The sequence below is a fragment of the Pelophylax lessonae genome, assembly GCF_965119305.1.
Source record: "Pelophylax lessonae genome assembly, chromosome: 2".
In the NCBI taxonomy this organism is placed as follows: Eukaryota; Metazoa; Chordata; class Amphibia; order Anura; family Ranidae; genus Pelophylax; species Pelophylax lessonae.
In genome coordinates this window covers 565,556,244-565,574,915 of record NC_138769.1, presented here as the reverse complement: position 1 = coordinate 565,574,915, position 18,672 = coordinate 565,556,244, and the positions used below count along the sequence as shown (strand labels likewise).

General features: G+C 42.1%; 1 protein-coding gene across 1 annotated transcript in view; it reads left to right on the top strand.

Moving 5' to 3' along the window:
* The window catches only part of STAT2 (signal transducer and activator of transcription 2), a 130,772-nt gene that overhangs the window by 65,351 nt on the left and 46,749 nt on the right, over window positions 1-18,672 (top strand). Inside the window, exons 10-17 of the mRNA XM_082244373.1 lie at window positions 477-569; window positions 2,258-2,317; window positions 4,819-4,839; window positions 4,931-5,018; window positions 7,143-7,199; window positions 8,234-8,317; window positions 12,419-12,517; window positions 16,415-16,550. Coding sequence (XP_082100499.1) covers window positions 477-569; window positions 2,258-2,317; window positions 4,819-4,839; window positions 4,931-5,018; window positions 7,143-7,199; window positions 8,234-8,317; window positions 12,419-12,517; window positions 16,415-16,550 — 638 coding nt within the window. The remainder of the gene's footprint in view (window positions 1-476; window positions 570-2,257; window positions 2,318-4,818; window positions 4,840-4,930; window positions 5,019-7,142; window positions 7,200-8,233; window positions 8,318-12,418; window positions 12,518-16,414; window positions 16,551-18,672) is intronic.

Sequence of the window (18,672 nt, the reverse complement as noted above, 5' to 3'; positions counted from 1 at the left end):
AATGCTAGGTCAAGGTTTTATCTAGGTCAGCATCAGTGTTGGGGTCGAAGGTAAAAAAAAACAAAATATTGTACACTTGTGGCATCGCAAGGTAACCTCATCTCTGGAGCAGATAAAAATGAGCAGAGCTTTAAGCTGACCATACACTGTTTTTATTTTTTTCTATTCACACAAACAGGAAGGAGGGAGGTGGTGGATGGAGAAATCTGCTTCCCCTCCATCCTGAGACATTGTATTCTGACAGCAGCATCCACCGCTGTCAGAATACACCGATCAGCTGCTGCAGCTGCTGCTCGAGAACACAATTTCATCAAACAATCAGCATCCATTGAGCAGGGATGGAATTTGTCCAATATCTGTGAACAGGATGAATTCTGATTAATGTATGGCCAGTTTTATATTTCACTAGTGATGCTTCCTTATTCTTGTTGTGTCTGGATAGAATGACAATGACAGTGTCTCTGCATTCTTCCTAGATCTTTTGTGGTAGATAAACAGCCAATTATGCTGTTTCCTTGCAAGCGAGCTTTGGTTTTGAAGACCAGCCAACAGTTCTCTGTCAGAGCCAGGTGAGTCCAAGTTCTGTTCCTTGGAATGGTATGTGTAGAGCGTGTAGCCTTATTCCGTATGGTCCTGTTTTCTAAGTAGCTAAAAATGTGCAACAATGTGTCTGTTTTCCGGGAGCTTTTCATTCAGTCAAACAAATTGTCTAGCACTATGTTCAGTGACAGAAGCTGGAAGGACCAACGTTTTAAATATGATGTCTACAGGATGGTATGGCTCAGCTGCTGTTTAGAATGACGACCTGGAGAGGTGGGACAAAAAGCCAGAAACCATAATCCAATACGCTTAAAACCAAAAGCTCTCAGGGTCCTCCCCAATCCAAACAAATAAATAAATATTCCTCAAGTCGAAAAAATACAGGAGAAAGAATGTCGCCACAATGTAAAGCCACAAATTATTTATCGTAAAAGCACACGTGTCCAAAAAGTCATTTGTACATTGGTGTATATGGAATATTTATTTATTTATTGTTTTTTTTTCTGGTGTATTGGATTATGGTTTCTACCTTTTTTACAGCCCATTCAGACTAGCGCGACACGACTTTGTGGGGCGACCTGTGAAGACTTCGGCGCGACTTGCACGGACTTTATGTAATTGAAGTCAATGCAAGTCGCTCCAGGTCGCCCCAAAGTAGTACAGGACCCTTTTTCTAAGTCGGAGCGACTTGTGTCGCTCTTATTAGAACGGCTCCTGTACTACTCAATGGCGAGCGACCGACCAAGTCGCCTGACAAGTCGCGCTAGTCTGAATGGACTCTAAAGGTCAATAAATATGATCAGTGCCTTGAAAATTTTTGAGCTTTGCTGGGTTCTTAGAAGTCTCACTACACCCGTTTGGTCCTGTTGTCAGCAAGTGCTCGCTAAACTCTTTTTGATGGCCATGTGTGTGGAGCATTAGAATAGTAAATTGAATGTCTGGGAGTCCTTCAGGAATCCAGAAAATAACATTTTGCCTTTTTTAGAAGTAACATCACACCAGGTCATTTTGGTTTTAGCTTGATGTAACACACCAGTCTCATTTTAGGAGTTTTACTCCTCTGAACCTAGAATAAGTCGTCTATAAATTCCAGGGGGGATTTTTGCAGGGATAAGAAACTTTTATGCTTAAGGGGTAAGCATGCAGATTAGTGCTTGATTTTTTTTTTGGGGGGGGGGAGGGGATTTTTGCTGACCCATAGTGCTCATACCTATTGGGGGGGGGACAATTTGGCATGTTTGTCCTGGGCTCTAGATGGCCTTATCCCGGCACCGATAGGCAAAAGATATTCTTGGTGATTTTGAAGTTTTATTCAGGTGTTTTTGCAGACATATTACATTTAACCCCGTTCACATTGGCGCAATCTGACATGTCAAATTGCAGCCTATTGCTGGCAGCGGCACTTTCATCGTTGCGATACCAACTTTGCAGGACTGCAACGATTTCCAAAAGGAGTTCCTGCACTACTTTTTGGCGACTTTGGGGGCGATTTCAATAGACATTTGTGTATGAACCTGTACAGATGTCTTTCAAATCACCCCCGAACTCGCACTGAAATGCCAGGATGAGATTGTTCAAATTCAGCTGAGCACGATTTCAGTTCAGTGTGTACCTTCCCCTAAAGGTACTCTTCGAGGAATACAGTAACTTCATTGTATAATTGCGTTATTGTTTTCTTTTATATAAATGTGAATGTCTGTTCTTTTTTTCCTGCTAGACTGCTTGTGAATCTTCCTGAACTCCAGCAAAATATGAAGGTTTTATGCACAATTGACAAGTATGTTTTAAAAGTCTCAAAACTTGTAAAACGTTTATGTAACTGTCATCTTTTTTTTTTTTATCAAATTACTTATGTCCGAGGTAAAAAAACAATGGACTTTGGATTAAAATGCTGCAATATTTTAAATTTATTGGGCCCATAATTCCAAATCGCAGCCAATAGTCTATTGCATGTCTGCAAGCCATTCACCTCAATGGTGCGTGCGATTGTCATGCAGAAAAACGCGTATTTAAACATTGTGAAAAGCTCATTGTTCAAAATGGAGCATGAGCTTTTTTGCATGATGAACACGCATATGGCAGCCAATATGGGCTGCCCTATGCACGACATGCGAAAACGTATGTAAATTGTCCACGCAAAATAGCAAGCTGGAACGTGAGTTCCCACTACGTGAAGTGTAAATGGGCCCTAAAGCCAACATTTGTTTTGGTTATTTTTGCCTTTCCTGACCCCCTGCCTCATTCAACATGCTTTTTAACCAAAACCATTCTGTTTCATTGTATACCTTTATGTAGGCCCGGTGATATCAAAACTGGGGTTCTATGCTTTTCCTAGCAAGCAGATCATGGCTGGTGGGGGTGAATAGCTTCATGAAAACATCACAGAATTCTGCTGCAGTTCTCCTCTCCAGATCCCTCAGCCCTGACAAAAGCAGCAGGCTGGTTCTTAAAGTTTTGTGAATATCAAAATGTTTTCATGGACACTCTGTATTTACTTACAGATTGCCCTGGGAAACTCCCACATGAGATCCTGAGCTTCCATGAATAGAAACAGTTGAAAACAAATGCATGAAAGTAGAAGGGTCAGAGCAGTAAGGCTGGGTAGGAAAGAACTAGATGATGCCAGATGTCCTCCACAGAAATCGAGGCAGGCTGTATCTGACTTGCTGCTGTTCATAGTGCACCATGGTGGGGAGATTTACTAAAACTGGAAAGTATAAAATCTAGTGCAGGTCTGCATAGAAACCAATCAGCATCCAGGTCTTATTGTCAAAATCTAAAGTGTAACTCCACTTTTGTTGAGAAAAAAACATTCCCCTCTGGGTGATCTCTGTACATTGCAGGGATTTTAACAAACTTTGTTGCAGATTCCTTCCTTTTTGTTATTTTGAAGAAATCATTGTTTGTTCCTCTGTGCCCCTGTGCTGAGTGGGTCAAATGGGAGTGGTCTCGTTACCTATCAGCTTTGGCACCTTTAGCAGGGCTCTAATGAGGAAATCTGCTGGGCCTGCACCCCGTTAGACGTGTTCCTATTGGGAGTATCTCACCAAAAATGACATTTTTGTTGCAGGGGATGCCAGAAATCTGACTTGTATCTTAGTGCAGACTTCTGGGAAAATTGGTGAGCCAATCACACAAGCAGGAAATGATGTTTCTGGGGTGTGGTCAGTATACATTCTGTGTACAGAACAGCTCCAGGTAGCCATATTGCATTGCATTTTCAGAAAATTACAACAGCTGCAGATTGAAAAGGGAAGGTAAATTTGAATAACATTCAATTATAATATGATTTGTTTCGCAATTGTAAACGCTATATTGTTTTTTCTTTATTTGCTGATTTTTTTTTTCTCTACGAAACTGGAGTTACCTTTTAATTGAACAAGCTCCAATTAGAAGCTTACTGGCTACAATCCACAGCTGCACCAGATTCTGTGTGCATCGGTTTTAGTAAATCTATTAAGGAGTGATTACTAGGCAGGGAGTCAGCTGTGTGTCTGATATAGGCTCAGTCCACAATGAATAATTTTTTATTATATTATTTTTAATATTTTAATTATATTTATTTTTAATTATATTAATATATATTTGTTATATAATTACAGTTCATAACATACCTGCCAATGATGGCTTTGTGTAAAGTGACCCTGTAAGGGTTTCCAACATTATGTAAATTCACTGCACCTTGACTCTTGTCACTTGAAAAAAAAAAAAAAAAACTGCTTTGAGCTATGAAGTTCAGACATCAAATAAATGCTGCCTGAAGTTCCTGATACCATGAAATGCTGGACTGCTTTGATCAGGCAAAGCTGTAGCCCTTTGTGCCTCATGCACATAGAAACCTAAAGGGGAGAAGGTATCTCTGTTGTGTTCTGTAATCTTACCTGTGTGCCCAGTAGGGATGAGCTTGGGCGTGTTCGAGTCCGTACGTGCCTGATCCCACCAGGAGGTCAATACTGCATTCTGCTAATCATAGGCAGTGAGACATTTCCCCATCCGCAGCTGCACAGATCAGGAAATGTCTCCCTGCCTGAGATTAGCAGAGTGCAGTGTTGACTTCCTGGTGGGATTGGGCACGTACGGACTCGAACACGCCCAAGCTCATCCCTAGTGCCCAGTAATCCCCTCCAATCTCAACAGCATACTGAGAGGACTTGACTGTCTATATGTGGCTCCACCTGTCTCTCCATGATCCACATACAAGTGGGAACTAATTTACTGGATTTATTTATGTGACTGGTTTACAGCATTTGTAATTACAGTGTTGTTTTTCCCCCACAGGAATCCACCCGATACCAAAGGGTAAGACCATCACTCAGTTCTGTTTAACAAAACTAGATATTGGCATTTTGCTTGCAAGCCACAGTTGACAAGTGTCTCTGTTTATCCAAAGATTTCGTAAATTTAATTTGCTTGGATCGTCAGACAAGTCTATGGAAAATGTTCAGCAAGGAGGACTAATGGTGGAGTACAAACATTTGGTACGTTTTCTTGATTTTAATGTTCAGCATTTACTTGTGAATAATGTTGAATAAGCTTGTGTTCTTTGCTGCGATGTGGCAGTACATGGGTGGGATTGGATTCTCCTCTCTTCCTCATATACACCTTATTGTTTAAGTATCTTCTATTTTAAGACAGCCTGTCAGTCACACCACACATCTTTTTTTCTTCCTATAACTGTGCCTATAAAGGAGAGTGCACTAAGGGGAACTTAATTAAAGCTGAAGTATAGCAAAAGCTTTTTTGGCTGTACTCCTGTGGCCTATTTTCAGCCGACAGCTGGCTAAAGCTTGTTGGCTGACGTCAGAGCCGGTCCACCTAGATGCCTGGGTCAGTATCTCAGCAAGACACTGAGAAACTGAGCCAGCAGCTCCTGCCCCCTCCACAGCCCAGCTCTCCAGGAAGCACTGTAGGGACAGAACAGAGAGCCGGTGACTGACGGTCACTGCTCCCTGCTCAGAGTACAGGGAAGAACTGTGCGATCAGTCTCAGTTCTCAGTCTTAGAGCTAGTGGGGGGCCTAGGTTAGTATACTTATTTATTTATTTTTTGCATGAACATACTTCTCTTTTAATGAGGTCTGCTATTCTTCCTGCTGACCTGCCATAAAGTTTTTTTTGCAGGTGTTCTGATCAAATGTACTTTCCATGCTGCTCTTCTGTGGAGTTGTGTTGCAGATTCAGCAGTTTGCTTTTGCTATGTGCCTCCTCCAAGATGGCCCTAATGTATTCTTTATGGCAAAGTTTCCTCCGAAAGTGGAATTACTTTCTTGGCTACATCAACCCCCAGATGTATAAAGCTGGTGAAGGAAAGTACAGAATATTATAACTCTCCCATGTAAAAAAAAAAAAAAAGATTTAGGACAACGGAAGTTGTCAAACTTATTTATTTTTTTTTTTATTGAGGTTTGTTTTAGGCATAACTATATAGTTTGCTGTCCATTAGATCCAGTTTCTACCCAATCTTAAGTGGTGTTCCCCCAAGTACGAAATGAAAGTTAAAACATTTGTGTATATTTAAAAGCCGTTCTTTCCTTAGGGGCACCAGGATGAATCAGAGTATATATAATGTGTTGAACACTCGCGCCAAAAATAAATAGGTGTATAGAAAAAGGGGGGACTGCTGCTGTAGACAACCCACAGTGGTAAGGATGAAATAAATAATAAAAATATTACCAAAAGCGCATGTCTCCAAAACAAATAGAATAAATAAGAATGTGATGTGGGGGTGAATGGTAATTAGCCTAGTGGCTAAACCAATGTAATTGCTAATAGTGAGAAAATTCAATGAGAAAATGGGTTATGCTATATCACATATCAATCATATATAGTACATCATCTGTTGTGCATCCCCAAATCAATATAAAGTGCTTATATACAGTGTAATATGGCAGTGAATCAATAAATATCTGCGCAATACTCAGAACAACACATACAGTGCTCCTGATATTGATGCAGCGAAAAAACGAATGCCCAATTTGGTGGATATATAATAAAGTGATGCAAAAACATGGAGCATATAAATAAAGCATAAAACAACAGAGTAATGATGCAATGTGTCCATAGTGCAAAAAATGTCCAAAGAAGTCCAAAAAAGTTTTGGTGCTGTGATAGCGTTTAAGCCGTCAAAATGCCACAAACGCCAAGAAGAAACTCCTCTTGTGTCAGGGATGGTGGGTGGATCTTCCAAAAGGTTTGCAGTAGTGGTGACACCCTCCGTGCATGTGAAATATGGTGTAAGAATGCACACTCACCAGAAGATGTTGACCCCCAATACCATACGGTAAGTGGGTCAAATAGGCTTATAGGCAGGAATCCAGCTGGGGTCCCATCTGTCCACGCCCGGGTGGTCCTGGATCCTCCTAGCAGTGGGTGTGTTGGGATAAAAAGATCGCACTCCTTTCAATATGGTCCACAAGGTGGTGACCTGACTTCTCTCAGATGGAACGCACAGACAGGAAGCGTTCTGTGTACTGTGGGAAACCAGACATAGTGAATGCAGGGTCCTGGGTTTAGTAGCACTGTAAGCACTTTTTAGGCTATATCAGGCTCCCTTTTTAGATAAATAAAGCATGACTGTTATTCAGTTTTATTTCTTTTCCCATAGATGCTGAAGGAACAAAAGGCTGGAGTTGGAGGAAAAGGTAGTAAAGGTGCAAATAATGTAAGTAATGGCCATAATTGCCACGGCTTTCAATATTTTTATTCTGCCCTGGAAAATATCTGTAGTTTGTTACATTGTTTGTTTTGTACAGTTATTCCCCACTCCTTGGACTTTTCAGTACTTTATAGTGTTACAACTTAGTATTGAAGTTTGTTGCATACATGTTTTGGACCTGACCACAGATTCAGCCCTATTGGCAATCTATACACTACCATTTGTGGTTCAGTTTCTACCAGAGAAAATGCACCCCCTGAGAGCTACCTTTTATTCAAGGCACATGTACCAGGATCCTCTTCTGTTTGTTTGGTTTCTATGCATTGAAACCTATTTTTCTTCTTTGGAAAGACCCTGCAGTCCCTTCAGATGAACTCTGCATTAAGTTAATTTACGAGGACTACATGTGCGTTGCCTGCATAATTTACAAAGATTTGTGGCATTTGGTTTGAACATACAAATAGTATGGCAAGCTTCAGCCTACACAACGTACCCTAAAGTGCATTTCTGAATTAGAAAATAATAATTTCTTGTTTTTAGGTTTGACAGAAAGGTATATGGGAGATACTGCAAACATGTCAAAAAGGTTCTCTCTTGTGATATAATTTCCAGATATATTGAACATTGCGGGAATTAAGAGAGGTGCATGGAACCCAGCCAGCCCCCAGTCTGATGTACTCAACCACCAGTCTGCCAACCAACCTTGGTTGGGTTGGTTGGCAGACTGGTGGGTGAGTAAATCAGACTGGGGGCTGGCTGGATTCCATGCACCTCTCGTAATCCCCTCAATTTTCAGTTTTTCTGATACAGGGATGGAGACACTAAGCATTACCTGCTTGTGCCTCATTTAAAGTCCCAAACAGCCTATATTGTTCAACTTCCAGATATATAAATGTGTTGCTGGTACTTTTATATAAGTAAACGTATTGTTTGTTTTAGTTATCTTTTACAGGTAGATGTTTGGCTCTTCCCCCTATCTGGTTTCACTTGTTGATATTGTATCTTTTTGCTGTTTTTTCATCATGTTTTTTGTTTTTTAGGGACCACTCAGCGTAATTGAGGAGCTACACAACATTGCCTTTACAACCAAGTTCAAATACGAAGGAGTCGAATTGACTATAGAGGTGATGGTCATTTCTGAGTAATTTACATGTTCAGTGTTTTGGCTCATGGTGTTTTATCCTGACTGACATTAAACATAAAGAGAGATTTTATCTGCATGTGAGCAGGGGATAGTTCCACCTTATAAACACAAATAAATGGCCCTTTCTTATGTGTATTAGAAATGTACATACATTAAGGCAGGAGTGCCCAAACTTTTAAAGAGCAAGGGCCACTTAAGCGACTTGGGCCACAATGAGTGGAGCGGGTGGATGATAGCCCACTTTACTCTGTGTGCCATCCGAGCCGCCCAGATGGAAGAGGACTAATCCCCTTCTGTTTTTTTAGCGGATCAGGTTGGAGGTAGGCGAGTGTAAATGGACACAAGTCCGTCTTATATCTGCCGCTCCATAGCGGCGAATGGAGGGTCCGATTGGGTTGGACCAATCGTGTGAAAGGGGCCTTAGGCTGCTTTTACACTGATGCTCTGCAGTTTACCCACACCACGTGTACAACGCAGTGCGCCTGTGGCTTTCCTGCGGGTTAGCTGCACTTTGCCAAACGCTTCTATTATATCCTGCAGGTGTGGTGCACTTTCTGAAAGCGCACCAAACCCACAGGTAATAATAGAAGTCTATGGCTCAGTACAGGTAACCCGCAGGTGCACTGCACTACACCTGCAGATCAGTTTGAAAGTAGCCCAGTAACCACTGCAGAACAGATACGCCCATACTGTATATACACTGTGATTTTAGTAATAAACTTTCCTTTAATAACAGTCTTCCGTTCAGATATCGCTGGCTGTTGCTGTCCCAGGCAGAGTGCATTTGGTATTACTCCGTCTGTGACCGGAGCAGACGCTATACAGGAAGCATCGGTTTATGTGGCTCTGCTCTGCAGCCACTGGCTTCATTTACAACACTAGTTCTCTGGGAATGGCAGGTCGGCAACCTGTGATCTGGGCTTAAAAGAAAATAAGAGATGGCGCTCAGATGTGCATATAATAAGTAATGAACCCCAGTGCAGACTTGGGTGAATAGTCTCATGAACACTTTATTTGCATTGATCCAATGATTAAAACATGGTATGGGTTAAGCAGCCGCACATCAGACCGGTTGAGCCCTCCTGCCTGCGACCCTATCTGCCAGCCAGGTCCCAACAGCAGCCACCGGTTCCCTAAGGATTTCCTAAAACCATCGGTGAGAAGGTCCAGAGGTTTCAAGGGGCGGTAGGACTGTGTTTGCTTAACCCATACCATGTTTTAATCATTGGATCAATGCAAATAAAGTGTTCATGAGACTATTCACCCAAGTCTGCACTGGGGTTCATTACTTATTATATGCACATCTGAGCGCCATCTCTTATTTTCTTTTAAGTTCATTTTTTATGCTGTCTTGCATTTGAGATTGGGCGAACAGTGTTGCCATCATAATATACTACCAACACATAAACTTTGCATATATGTTTTTGTGCACCTTCTGTGAAGGGACATTCCAGGACTTTCCAACTTTGGAGTAGCGCCAGAACTTTTTGTTAGGAGTCATGTGATCTGGGCTTGCCCAACCCACCATCCCAGAGAAGGAGGTCGCGGGCCTCATCAAGAGGCCTCTTCGGCCAAGTGTGGCCCCCGGGCCACTGGTTAGGCCCCCCTGCAAGGGGTCAGTTCACGCAAAAACTCTTTTTTTTCATTTTGGGTAGATACTGGTGGAGGATTTGAGCCACTGGTAAATATCCAGAACTCAAATGTCAGTATTGGGAGGACTGTTCCTTAATTCATGTTCATGGTGATGCTTTGGATGAGGTTTGCATGATGCAGAGGTCTGGAGAAAATTTTCCCTTGCACATGTACTGTATATAGCAACAGAAAACACAAGAGTGGTCGATCTCCTCCACCCAATGTATTTAATACGGAACACAGGTACACAACACAGATTCCTGAAGGTTGTCAGTAAGTATAGTGATGAAAAGAGCCATCACTCTGTTTCAGACCCTTCACCAGCAGTTTATTGACAATCGGCTAATATCTAGTCATGACAACACTACTAAGCCGAATTTCAATAAGGATCTGTAACCGAGTGCTAGCTCTTTTAATCAAGCATCTACAGTGCTTTGCGAAAGTATTCTGCCCCCTTGAACTTTTCGACCTTTTGCCACATTTCAGGCTTCAAACACAAAGATATTAATACTGTAATTTTTTGTGAAGAATCAACAAGTGGGACACAATCATGAAGTGGAACAAAATTTATTGGATATTTCAAACTTTTTTAATAAATAAAAACCTGAAAAATTGGGCGTGCAAAATTATTCAGCCCCCTTAAGTTAATACTTTGTAGCGCCACCTTTTGCTGCGATTACAGTTGTAAGTCGCTTGGGGTATGTCTCTATCAGTTTTGCACATCGAGAGACTGAAATTTTTGCCCATTCCTCCTTGCAAAACTGCTCGAGCTCAGTGAGGTTGGATGGGGAGAGCGTTTGTGAACAGCAGTTTTCAGTTCTTTCCACAGATTCTCGATTGGATTCAGGTCTGGACTTTGACTTGGCCATTCTAACACCTGGATATGTTTATTTGTGAACCATTCCATTGTAGATTTTGCTTTAGGTTTTGGATCATTGTCTTGTTGGAAGACAAATCTCCGTCCCAGTCTCAGGTCTTTTGCAGACTCCATCAGGTTTTCTTCCAGAATGGTCCTGTATTTGGCTCCATCCATCTTCCCATCAATTTTAACCATCTTCCCTGTCCCTGCTGAAGAAAAGCAGGCCCAAACCATGATGCTGCCACCACCATGTTTGACAGTGGGGATGGTGTGTTCAGGGTGATGAGCTGTGTTGCTTTTACGACAAACATAACGTTTTGCATTGTTGCCAAAAAGGTTGATTTTGGTTTCATCTGACCAGAGCACCTTCTTCCACATGTTTGGTGTGTCTCCCAGGTGGCTTGTGGCAGACTTTAGACGACACTTTTTATGGATATCTTTAAGAAATGGCTTTCTTCTTGCCACTCTTCCATAAAGGCCAGATTTGTGCAGTATACGACTGATTGTTGTCCTATGGACAGAGTCTCCCACCTCAGCTGTAGATCTCTGCAGTTCATCCAGAGTGATCATGGGCCTCTTGGCTGCGTCTCTGATCAGTCTTCTCCTTGTATGAGCTGAAAGTTTAGAGGGACGGCCAGGTCTTCGTAGATTTGCAGTGGTCTGATACTCCTTCCATTTCAATATTATCGCTTGCACAGTGCTCCTTGGGATGTTTAAAGCTTGGGAAATCTTTGTATCCAAATCCGGCTTTAAACTTCTCCACAACAGTATCTCGGACCTGCCTGGTGTGTTCCTTGTTCTTCATGATGCTCTCTGCGCTTTAAACAGACCTCTGAGACTATCACAGTGCAGGTGCATTTATACGGAGACTTGATTACACACAGGTGGATTCTATTTATCATCATTAGTCATTTAGGTCAACATTGGATCATTCAGAGATCCTCACTGAACTTCTGAAGAGAGTTTGCTGCACTGAAAGTAAAGAGGCTGAATCATTTTGCACGCCCAATTTTTCAGCTTTTTATTTGTTAACAAAGTTTGAAATATCCAATAAATTTCGTTCCACTTCATAATTGTGTCCCACTTGTTGTTAATTCTTCACAAAAAATTACAGTTTTATATCTTTATGTTTGAAGGCTGAAATGTGGCAAAAGGTAGCAAAGTTCAAGGGGGCCGTATACTTTCGCAAGGCACTGTATATAGCACAAAGGTCACCAGTTCTCAATTGTGGTTGTGGGGGTAGGGTTATGATGTACCTTAGATCCCATACAGGCTGCTGGACCATAAAGCAACTGCATGCCATGCACATATTATGGTAAATTTATGTAAACCACTCTGTCTGCATTTGTAATAAGGACAATGAGGAAATGCAGTCAAACTGACTTTTGAACAGTTTAGATGCCCTTAGATATATTTGTCGTGATTTTTATAACTCATACCCTGCTTATTTTCGAAGTGAAGCAGACATGTTTGTTGGACAACAAGCATTCTATTTGCTTTGCTTCTTATATTCTCTCACCTTTGTGCATTAACCAATTTGTTAATGAAAAAAACTCTTATACAGTGTTTTCTTGTATTTTGTGTTCTCAGGCCGTTACCTTACCGTTTGTTGTGATCTCCAACATCAGTCAGTTCACAGGAGCATGGGCCTCAGTGTTTTGGTTTAATTTGCTGAGCCCAGACCCAAAGGTAAGAGTCTTTCTGAAGGTGAATAGAATTCCAGCCTAATTTAGGCACTTAACTGTAACAACTCAGTTTAGTATGGATTTGGAAGGGTGCTGAGTTTTTGTCATTTATTCACACTTGAGTTCACTGGTTAAGCCTGCCTGGTACACACGGGCTGAATATCGGCATCTGATCAGTGCTGACTGCTGTGTTCTGGCGGGGGGGGGGGGGGGGGGCTTTAGATCCTCTGCCAGAACAAATATGATATTAGTAGCACTATCCAGAAGGAATGGGTTGTCTTTTAGACATGTCATCGGAAAGGGATACTCTAAACTTCCTACATCCTATTGTGATTCTTGCAGCCATAGCATAACATGAAAACATGCATTGTTTCAGTAGTTCAAAGATAACAGCTGGGCAGACCGGAGTTTTCGGTATTATGGACATAAACCTGTGCTCTTCTCTTTTTACATTTTAAAAAGGAAATGTCCAGCTTAAAGTGATTGTAAAGTCTCTTTATTTATTTACTTATTTATTTATATGTGTGTGTATATATATATAAATTGTACTTACCTGCTCTGTGCAGTTGGTTTTGCACAGGCCAGCCCAGATCCTCCTCTCCTCGGATCCCTGGCTGGAGCTCCTGGCCCCTCCCTCCTGTTGAGTTCCCCCACAGCAAGCAGCTTGCTATGGGGGCACCCAAGCCGAGTTGCAGCTCGTTTTCTCCATTCAAACACGGAGCTGCCGTTAAGTCCCACCCCCTCTCTCTCTCCTGATTGGCTAAATGGTGCTGCTGCTGTGTCTCAGCCAATCAGGAGAGAGAGTCCCTGGTCGGCTGAGGTACTTGTGGACATTGTTGGATAGAGAGGGAGCTTAGGTAAGTATTAGGGGGTCTAAGGGGGGGGGGCTGCTGCACACTGAAGGCTTTTTATCTTAATGCATAGAATGCATTAGGATAAAATAAACCTTCTGACTTTTCAACCCCTTTAAGCGTAGACACCAAAAAAATGAATGCTATTTCATTTTATTATGCTGAAAATGTTGTGTCTCTCTCTCTCTGATATATTTTTACTTGGTTACCTGGGACCCGAGTACCCTGGACTTCATGGCTAAGCCAATAAACTGCCTTTTCACAGTCCAGTGAGGTTGCTTCAGTAGTTAATATGCTTCTATCCCTTAGAAATGGGGATAGCAGTTGAAGCTTAGTCATTAAAGTGGTTGTAAACCTCAGACATGAAATATGAAAAAAGCATATCCCTGTATAGTGAGTATCTGTCTCTGGCTAGAGCAGCCATTGAGTGTAATTTCTGTCTGCTGCCTTGTTCCTCTGCTACCTGCTTAAATCACTTCTGACAAGTTTTCCTGACCCCAAGAGAAAAAATGTGACGGGGGAAGGATCTCTAGCTGATTGACAGCATCCGCTCTGTGTGCTGTGTGAGAGGGGAGTGTGTCCCTTTCCTCCAATCAGCTGTCAGAGCTCTCCTCTCTGAGCTCTGCAGAGTTGTATGTTCAGCTCTCTGAATCCTTTTTTCAGACAGTTCAGACAAGCTGTGTAAATTTGGGAAAACTGCAGATAAACAGGTACAACTTATGTTGGAGGAGTTGTTTCATCTCTGTGTATCACCTGATGCCAGTCATTTCACTGGGTATACTGTATGTAGGGGTTTACAATTACTTTAAAGTGGAATTAAACCCTCCTATTGCTTTCAGCTAAGGAAGCTGCTATCTTGGCCTCTGTTTGATCTTCAACTGCCATGGTGCTGCACATGTGATCAGTTATGACACCAGTCGTTTGATGGTTTGACAGTTTGGCTGAGAGTGCAACCAAAATAACAGTTACATTCCTGGCACGTGCCCTGGAATTGTTGAATCGATGGGTTTTGTTCCGTTTTATGTCAGGAAAAGACCACCCTGTGTTGTCTACTATGCATAACTTTTCAAAGTCTACAAAGGGGTACATGTTCACAATGAGTATGCAGTGTTTTGGCAGTAATAATTAAAAATGTACTTTAGTAAAAGCTTTATTCACACCATATGCTCAAAAAAAACCAAAAACAGATGTGGAAAAAAGCGCAGATTTCACTTGCAGAGACACGAGTTTACATCTGTTGTAATGTGCAATTCAGTGGGTTTTATACACGTTGCAGATTCCTGTGCTGAAAAAAATCTACACATGATACAAGTGTCGTGGTGTGAACTGGACACATAGAGAACAATTGTTTTCTTTCTGCCCTTGCAGAACACTGCAGAAACTCTTGTCTCTGCACATGTTGTGAATAAGGTCTTAGTGTAATTAAAGTGGAATTTTAGTCAGAAAATTAAGTCCAGCTAGATGACTTCAGGCCGGCCCCTTTTGCAGGTCCAGCTTCGTAAAACTTTCAAAACAAGTGCTTATACGGTTTTAAATCCAGTAATACACTGTCTCACCCTGCTTTGCACATGCTCAGTTGCTCTCCATTTTTAGTCACTGCTGAGTTTGTAGAGGCTGATCTGCTGACAGACTTAAAGTGGAATTAAACCCTCCTATCCTTTACAGCCAAGGAAGCTGCTTCTGTTTGATCTGCAACTGGCATGGTGCTGCGCATGTGATCAGTTATTACACAAGCCATTTGATGGTTTGACAGTTTTGTTGAGGATATAAATGTGACAGGTGGCAATCCCGCCATTCCAGGAATATGAATGTTTTTTTAAACCATTAAATCGATGGGTTTAGTTCCACTTTATGGTTGAGCCTGGGTTTACACTTGTGCATTGCATGTGATTCACACAGGAATCGCAATGCATTCCTGTGCACATCACATGCGATGTCTGTGCGGTGTGATTTGAGACATATATTTTGTATGGCTCAAATCGCATTTAATACACACCAAAATGGTGCTAAACCCTTTTTTTCCCTGTATTGCATCGAATGGGGTTGACAAACTGGCAATCGCACTGCATTTTGCAAGCTGTTTCGGAGTGTCATTGTTCTAACCTTAAGAAACAAATCACCGCTCTGAAAGCAGCCAGCTGAGCCGGATGGATCCCAAGCAACTGTGGCAGTCCTGCAGGAATGGGTGCTCACCAAGGTCCGCAACCTGAGAAGTCCATTTAAGTAGAAGTAAAAGTGGCACTTCCAGACCCAGGAACTTGGAAACTTGAGTTTTATTCTTCAAATCAAAGGTACAACATCAGACAGGAACACAAGACAAACTGGACAGCAAATGCATTTCACACCTTGTGCTTATTCATTGCTGTGAATAGCAATGAATAAGCACAAGGTGTGAAACGCGTTTTCTGTCCAGTTTGTCTTGTGTTCCTGTCTGATGTTGTACCTTTGATTTGAAGAATAAAACTCAAGTTTCCAAGTTCCTGGGTCTGGAAGTGCCACTTTCTCTTCTACTTACATTGTTCTAACATTAACACCCGCAGCAGATCGCATGGATGCCGTGCAATTGCAATGTGGTGCGGGAAAAGCACAGGATTTGTGCATTTCCCACATTGCATCAGTGTGAATTGGGGCTTACTGCTGTTCAGAGGTCCTGGGCTTCAGCTAATCGGCAGCCTCCAGCAAGAAGACTCTGGAGCAACGCTGGGGGCAATTTACAGCACACACTCATTTTGGTAGCATAATTATTAATGTGGAATGTATGTTCCTTGCTAAAGAACATTATTTTTTATCAAGTAGATGATACGGTTCCGTTTTAATCTGGCCAAACAAATTTGTCTTGAGAGAAAACATTTTAATGGGGATGGGAGTGGATCTTAGACTGTTAATAGGATTGATATTGCAATGAGTGCAGAAAAATAGGTATATATACGGTATCTGTGCATGTGAGAAGATGAAGGTGAAGATGCCAGACAGATGTAATTTGTGCACTGGCAATGAGAATATTGTCCTAGTAGGAGCGCTGGATTTATTTTTGTTTGCTTCTCTTTTAGGATTTGAATTTTTTCTCCAACCCCCCAGCTGCCCCCTGGTCTCTCCTAGCTAATGCCCTGAGTTGGCAGTTTTCATGCTGCACTCAGCGAGGTTTGAATCAACACCAGCTACAAATGTTGGAAAAGAAACTATGTGGTATACTTTGTTTTTTTTTTTAAATCCTGAATCTTTATAATTGCTATAATCTTATTCTAACACATTTGGCTTCTTACACAGACTGACTCTAAGCTCAGGCTTAATTCTGAACTCTAGATACAATAAAACCAATTGCATGCGGCTCTGTGATCATTAAAGTTGAACTCCAGGATGCAGGTTTAAATCACCCATTAGTTACAAGCTGACATCAATGCACTGTTTCATTGGGCAACTATGTGGCAATTGAGGTTTAATGTTGATAAATGTAAAGTTATGCACTTGGGGGCATACAGAATTAAGAATAAGCATTAAGAATATGCATACATCATACCAGGGCTGGTGCAAGAATTTTTAACACCCTAGGCTAAACCTCATTTTGCTGCCCATTGGCTCAGCCCCTTTGTCCTGCCCATATATATTGGGGGGGGAATTTTTGTGGTGCCTTCCAATGCTCCCCCCCACCCACCACAGTCTTTACCACCATCCTCTTTTCATCCACCAGCCAGCAAGATTCCCTCTTCACCACCCAGTGTCCTAGCACTACCTAGGTTTCTTTCCGACCCCCGCCAGCATCACTCCGCTCCTACAGCCAGCATTTCTCCTGCATCATCTCTGTTCCTACAGTGCCGTTTCAGTGTTCCTTCCCACCCCCACCAGTAGTACTCCCACTCTGACAGCCAGCGTCACTCCCACTCCTGTCAAAAACAGCTCTGTCCCTTCCACTCGTACGGTATTAAACCCCTTAAGGGTACCACTCTTTCTCTTTGTTCTCCTTTCTTTCCCTTTTATCTCTCTCTATCCCAATTTATTTATTTTTTTTTCCCATCTCTCCTTCTATCTTTCCCTTTCTTTTCTCTATCCATCTTTCTTATTCTTTCTCTCCCTTTTTCTTTCTTCCTCCCCCCTCCTCCTCTTTTCCTTTCTCTTACATGTATTATCTCTTTTTATTCCTTCTCTTACACCTTGTTTTTTTTTTCCTCTCCCCCCCACCCCCCATCCCTCTACCACATGTCCATTTCTTGCATTAGTGATGACCATACATTATAGATATATATATATATATATATATATATATATATATATATATATATATATATATATATATATATATATATATATATATATATATATATATATATATATATATAGTGTGTGTGTATAGATAGATAATAGATAGATACATATACACACAGTATCTCAAAAAAGTGAGTACACCCCTCACATTTTTGTAAATATTTTTTTAGATATTTTCAAGTGACTACACTGAAGAAATGACACTTTGCTACAATGTAAAGTAGTGAGTGTACAGCTTTTCAAACAAGCGATCCGATCAGATCCGCCTGTCAGTTTTTCAGGCGGACCTAATCAGATGCTCCATGCCATCCCTGTGGGGCACCAGATGTCAGCGGAGACATCTCCGCTGACATCCGCTGCTATCCGCTTCCGATCCTATCCGTGAAATCCGGAAGGACGGAAACCCTATTTTCCATCCATCCAGCAGATCGGATGAGAACAGACAGGCGGCCCGTTCTCATCCGATTCCCCCATAGAGGACAGCTGTCATCTGCCTGCTCAGCAGGGATTGGCGGATCGATCCCCTGCTGAGCAGAACAGCTCCGTCGGCCGTGCGAAAGGACCCTTACAGTGTAAATTTGCTGACCCCCCCAAAATAACTCAACACACAGCCATTATTGTCTAAAGCGCTGGCAACAAAAAATGAGTACACCCCCAAGTGGAAATGTCCAAATTGGGCCCAAAGTGTCAATATTTTGTGTGGCCACCATTATTTTCCAGCACTGCCTTAACCCTCTTGGGCATGGAGTTCACCAGAGCTTCACAGGTTGCCACTGGAGTCCTCTTCCACTCCTCCATGATGACATCACAGAGCTGGTGGATGTTAGAAGCCTTGTGCTCCACCACTTTCCATTTGAGCATGCCCCACAGATGCTCAATAGGGTTTAGGTCTGGAGACATGCTTGGCCAGTCCATCACCTTTCCCTCAGCTTCTTTAGCAAGGCAGTGGTCGTCTTGGAGGTGTATTTGGGGTCGTTATCATGTTGGAATACTGCCCTGCGGCCCAGTGTCCGAAGGGAGGGGATCATGCTCTGCTTCAGTATGCCGC